The sequence below is a fragment of the Nannospalax galili genome, unplaced genomic scaffold (assembly GCF_000622305.1).
Source record: "Nannospalax galili isolate Female #2095 unplaced genomic scaffold, S.galili_v1.0 scaffold1258, whole genome shotgun sequence".
Lineage (NCBI taxonomy): Eukaryota > Metazoa > Chordata > Mammalia > Rodentia > Spalacidae > Nannospalax > Nannospalax galili.
The window spans coordinates 817041-823343 of NW_008341370.1; the positions used below are offsets into that span (position 1 = coordinate 817041).

The 6303-nt window shown below is 43.9% G+C and overlaps 1 protein-coding gene across 1 annotated transcript; it reads left to right on the forward strand.

The window, feature by feature from the left end:
- The first annotated feature begins 2007 nt into the window (after window positions 1-2007).
- On the forward strand, window positions 2008-2743 carry LOC103737118 (acidic leucine-rich nuclear phosphoprotein 32 family member B-like). Its single transcript, XM_017799072.1, is given in 2 exon segments — window positions 2008-2411; window positions 2413-2743. Coding segments are annotated over 2 exon segments (735 nt in total).
- Window positions 2744-6303: the final 3560 nt, after the last annotated feature.

Consider the following 6303-nt stretch of genomic DNA (forward strand, 5'->3'; position numbering starts at 1 on the left):
ATCCCTAACGTTATAAAAACAGATAATGGCTCTCACTATACCAGTCAGGGGTTCCAGCGTTTCTCTTTGCAATTGGGCATTGAGCATAAAACTGTGATACCATATAACCCACAAGGACAAGGTATAGTGGAAAGAGCGCATGGTACTTTAAAAGCACAATTACAAAAAATAAAAAATGAGGAGTTATATCCCCAGACACCAAGTAATCTTTTGCATCATACTCTTTTCATTTTAAAATTTTTGAATTTGGATAAAAATGACCACTCTACAGCAGATAGAATGTGGCATCCTCAGTCACAGGATACCTACGCCCAAGTCAGGTGGAAGGATCCTTTAACTGGACAATGGAATGGCCCAGACCCTGTATTGATATGGGGAAGAGGGCATGTTTGTGTTTTTCTGTAGGACGCAGATGGAGCCAGGCTGGTGAGGTTCGCCGGACGAGCGCCAAAGAAAAAGAATGATGAGGCGACAAACGTGGCTGATGATGATGTTCCTGCAAGTGATCTTGGCTGAGTTATACTGGACTTATGTTCCTGATCCACAATTTTGCACCCCGCGATATGGGATGAAAAAGAGATAGTAGTGACTGTGAATGACTCTTGGTTAATTGCTCAACCTGCTTCAAAACGCCTGATGATGCAAGTGATGATGAATTTTTATTATTTTGGATTGGGAAGCGGGTTGCCTATTTGTTTTGTTAAAAATAATAAGTCTGGGTGTGTACAAGTAGATGACTGTGTGCTTGTGGGACAAAGTGGATATTGTACCAATGTCAAAGTGTTATTGCCAAGAGATAATAGAAAGAAAAAATTCTCCGCATTTCCACCCTGTAAGCAGCGGCAGATATTCTAAAAAGGTTGAGAGCCACCTACCATCGTGGTCCTATGGTTTAGTGGGACTTGGCATGCTTTTCCTCCTGTCTTTGTTTTCATCTGGTGGCAGTAAAGTTATTTATGAAATCCTGTGGCAAGTCAAGCTGCTGTGCATGATATGAGATTGCGCTCCCTCCCCAGAGGCTGGTAGTCAAAGACGGGTAAGATCTTCTGGGAGAAAGTCAACCTAAGACAGGGCATAGCTGATGGAAGCTACGTGCCAATGAAGGGTAAGGCTTTGCTCTAGCAGATGACAACCTAAGACAGGCACGGTCCTTCTGTCCTGGATATAGCATAATCTGGGGTTATAAAAAATAAAGAAGGGGGAGATGTCGGGAGCTATTAATCCATCATGTACATTGAGCTGTGGCAGGCTTGTTTACTGAGTTTGTGTTCTGCACACCAGTACCTAATCTGCCAAATCAGGAGGAATGTGTTTATATGGAGAGCCTCACAATATCTGACCTGGAGGCAATAGTGGCAGACAAAAAGATCAAAGAAGCCTTATAAAGTATCTGACCGCTCCTTGACCCTCAGTTACAGGTGGGAAAAACAGCTGTTGAAACTAATTGAGTTCTTCTGTATAAAAAGGCAGAGCTGAAATAAACCGGGGCTGGAGTCTCTACTGACAGTCCTCCCAAGTATCCTTTCTGTCTCTTATTTTTTCTTTCAATCCTCACTCCCCCTTTCAGGTACTGTCCGTCTTGGCCGGCTGGCCCCGGCATCTAGTTACAACATTTATGATATGGAATGTATACTTAATGACCTAGTATACTCAGTAAGGATCAGCAGAGTAGGGGATTTCTGGCTTAAAACAGAGTTCTCATTTGCAATGTGTTAGAATTCTAGCTAAGAGATATGATCATAAGCACTGCTGGTAACACACAATAATAGAAGCATAGGTTATCTTTACAGGGTCTCAAGGAAAAAGAAGCCGGGTGTGGGGGCACACACCTATAGTCCCAGCACTTGGGAGGCAGAGGCAGGTGGATCTCTGTGAGTTCAAGGCCAGCCTGGTCTACATAGTGAGTTCCAGGTCAGCTGGGGCTACAGGGAGACCCTGCTTCAAAAAGACAAAAAAAAATTGTTTTAGTTGAAAAAGTTAAGTTTGAAGAGGCGGGACAAGGGGAACATGGGCATGAGGAAGAAGATCCACCTGGACCTGAGGAACCGGACCCCAGCAGCTGTTCGAGAACTTGTCTTGGACAATTGCAAATCAAATGATGGACAAATTGAGGGATTAAGAGCTGAATTTATGAACTTAGAGGTCCTCAGTTTAATAAGTGTAGGCTTGATTTCAGTTTCAAATCTCCACAAGCTACCTAAACTGAAAAAGCTTGAGCTCAGTGATAACAGAATCTTCAGAGGGCTAGACATACTAGCAGAAGAACTTCCAAATCTCACACATCTAAACCTAAGTGGAAATAAACTGAAAGATATCAGCAGCACCTTGGAACTTTTGAAAAAGTTGGATTGTCTGAAAAGCCTGGATCTGTTTAACTGTGAGGTCACTAATCTGAATGATTACCGAGAGAGTCTTCAAGCTCCTGCCTCAGCTGACCTACCTGGATGGCTATGACCGAGAGGACCAGGAAGCCTCTGACTCAGATGCGGAGGTGGATGGTGTGGATGAAGAGGAGGAGGATGAAGAAGAAGATGAGGATGGTGAGGAGGAGGAGTTTGATGAAGAAGAGGATGAAGATGATGAAGATGGAGAAGGAGAAGATGATGAAGATGAAGTCAGTGGGGAGGATGAAGAATTTGGACATGATGGAGAAGTTGACGAAGATGAGGATGAGGAGGAAGATGAAGAGGAGGAAGAAAGCGGGAAAGAGAGAGAAACAGATGATGAAGGAGAAGATGAATAAGACCCCAAACAACCTGCAGAAACAGAACTGTTCAGTATTGGTTGGACTGCTCATGGATTTGGTAGCTGTTTAATAAAAGGTAGCTGTGATACCCCAGGACACCCACCCACCCAAAGAGCCAAAGAATAGTTCCTGTGGTGTTCCACCGTCTTCCATTCAGTCCCTCTTGGTACTCCACCACCAAGAAAAGTGTAAATGTTGTTAGGTTTTCCTGTACAACTCTTGCTGTAGCCTGGATAGCTGTATTGGTGAGTCAACCATCCATGGCTACCAGTTACACTGAGATTGTAATAACATTTTTACTTTCTGTACAACAAGAAAAAGCTCTGTAAATAAAATCTTAACATTTTGAAAAAAAATGTTTTAGTTATTGTGCAGACCTAGAGATACAAGGAGGCCAGTTGAAGGGAAGTTTCAGGAATCTATGTAAGACGTGATGGTGGTTTGGGTTCAGGTGGCAACAGCAGAGGTGACAAGTGGTCAGATTTTTTTTAGGTAGAGGTGTCAATATTGAGGTGATAGCTCAGTCAGTAAAGTGTTTGCTGTGACATCACAAGGACCTGAGTTTCATCCCTGGAAGTCATGTAAGAAAGCTGTGGCATGGATTTACAAGCCTAGCACTGGGAAACTGGGCATGCAGAAGCAGGCAGCTCTCTGGAGCTCACTGGCCAGCCAGCCTAGTGGACTTGGAGAGCTCTAGAGCGGTGAGAGACTATTTCAAAAACCCAAGTAGATGCTTCTAAAGAAAGACCCCTATGGGGGTATAAAGATGATTAAGATTGGGGCTGGAGAGATGGCTCAGTGGTTAAGAACACTGGTTGTTCTTGGAGAAGACCCAGGTTCGAATCCTAGCACCCACATGGCAGCTAACAACTGTCTGTAACTCCAGTTTCAGGGGATCCAGCAGCCTCTTCTGTCCTCTGCGGGCATTGCATGACATGGGTGCACTTACCTACATGCAGGCAAAATATGCATACACATAAAATAAAAATAATAAATAAAATATTTAAAAATATTTTTAAAAGATGATTAAGATTGTTTGAGATATTCTGTATAAAATACAAAAAATTCAATAAAAATGAATTAAAAAAAAAAGCCAGGTGTGGTGGCACACGCCTTTAATCCCAGCACTCAGGAGGTAGAGGCAGGCGGATCTTTGTGAGTCTACATAGTGAGTTCCAGGACAGCTGGGGCTACAGGGAGACCCTGTCTCAAAAGGACAAAAAAAAGAAAGACCCTTGAGATTGACCTCTGGCCTCCACAAGCACAAACACACATGTACCCACACACATGTGAACATACACATAGACTGAAAGGAGGCCAAGAGATGATGAAAGTTTTAGCCCAAGTAGCTTTAAGTAGAAAGAACACAGGCCCTGAATCAGGCTTTAAACCTAGTCCCAAATCCATTGCTTCTGGATTATGTAACTTGAGGTGTCATTGAACCTCTTTGACCACCATTTTCTTCATGAGTAGAAAGTGATAATGGGGCTAGGGATGTGGCTCAGTTGGTAGAGTGCTTATCCAGCATGCCGAAGGCCCTAAATCCAGTCCCACATCAACCTGGGTGTAGTAGAGCACTCCTGGAATCCAAGCACTTGAGAAGCAGAGGCAGAAGGATGAGAAACTCAAGGATTAGCCTTGATGACACAGTAATACTGAGGTCAGCCTGGGCTACATGAGACCTTGTATCAAAGAGGGAGGAGGAGGAAGAGAAGGAGGGAGAGGAGGAGGAGGAAGAGATGAAGAGGATGAGGAGGAGAGAAGAAACAAAAGAAATGAAAGGAAGGAAGGAAGGAGGGAGGGAGAGAGGGAGGGAGGGAAGAAGGGATCGTGGTTGGGCATGGTAAGCTCATGCTGTGATCACAGTAGTCAGAGACTGAGACAGGAGAATTGCCATGAGCTGAAGACCAGACTGATCTATGTAGTGAATTCCAGGCCAGCCTCAGCTACAGGGTGAGACCTTATCTCAAAGCAAATCAATAAAATAAATGAAAATGAAAGTCTGGAGCTATGGTTTAGTAGTTAAGAGCACTTACTGCAGTTTCTGAGGATCTGACTTCAATTCCTATCTCCCACATCTGGCAGCTCACAACCATCTGTAACTTCAGCCCCAGAGGATCTGATGTCCTCTTCTGGCCTCCTCAGGTACCTGCACATACATAACATAAACACACACACACACACACACACACTTAAATCAAAATAAATCTAAAATGCCAGTCGTGGTGGTGTATGTCTTAATCCCAGCACTTGAGAGGCAGAGGTAAGTGAATCTCCATGAGTTCCAGGCCAGCTAGATATATACGGAGAAACAGAGAGACCTTGTCTTTTTTTTTCAAATATATTTTATTATTTTTATATTATGATGTGTATGAGTGTATTACCTATATGTATGTGAGTACACCCGTGTCACGCAATGCTGTGGAGGTCAGAAGAGGGCTTCCGATTCCCCTGGAATTGGAGTTAAGGACGGTTCATAGCTGCCATGTGGGTGCTGGGAATTGAACCCGGATCCTCCGCAAGAGCAGTCAGTGCTCTTAACCACTGAGCCATCTCTCTAGCACCTTGTCTTAAAACAAAATAAAAGCTAAAATAAGTGACAATGATAACGATGGTAGTGATGGTAGAGGCATGTCCTTTGCAAAGCCATGAGAACTGAATGGGGCCTGGTTAAGAGCACTGGCTGTTCTTTCAGAGGACCAGGGTTCAATTCCATCACCAACATGGTGGTTAACAACAGTTCATAACTCCCCTTCCGGGGGATCTGATGCCCTCTTCTGAACTCCTTCGGCACTGCATGACATGGGTGCATTCACATGATGCAGGCAATACACTCATAAAATTAAAATAACAAGAAATATTTTTTTAAAAGTGGAGGCTAAAGCCGGTGTGGTGGTGCACGCCTTTAATCCCAGCACTTAGGAGGCAGGAGCAGGCGGATCTCTGTGGAGTTCAAGGCCAGCCTGTTCTACACAGTGAGTTCCAGGCCAGCTAGGGCTACAGAGAGACCCTGTCTCAAAAAGACAAAAAAAAAAAAAAAAAAAGTGGAGGCTCAAGAGATGGGCTCAGCAGTTAAGAGCATTTGCTGCTCTCCCAGACAACCCTGGGTTTGATTCCCAGCATGGGGGCTCACAACCACCCACAACTCCAGTTCCAGGTAAATCTTGGCTTCTACAGGCACCAGGCATGCACATAGTATAAACATGTATGTGCCGGCACTTACATATACACATAAAATAAAAAATTAAGGAGCTGGAGAGATAACTCAGTGGTTAAGAGCACTGGCTGCTCTTGTAGAGGACCCAGGTTCAGTTCCCAGCATCCACATGGTGGCTACGAACCATCCTTAACTCCAGTTCCAGAGAATCTGATGCCCTCTTCTGACCTCCATGGTACATCACATGCACATGGTGCACATATGTACATGCACAAAAACACTCATACACATAAAGTTAAAAAAAATCTAAAGAAGAAAATCAATGTTCAAGCTTGATGAACACTCCAAGCACAAGGTTTATGTTTGAGTGTCAGGGCCAAATCATGAACAAGAACGTATA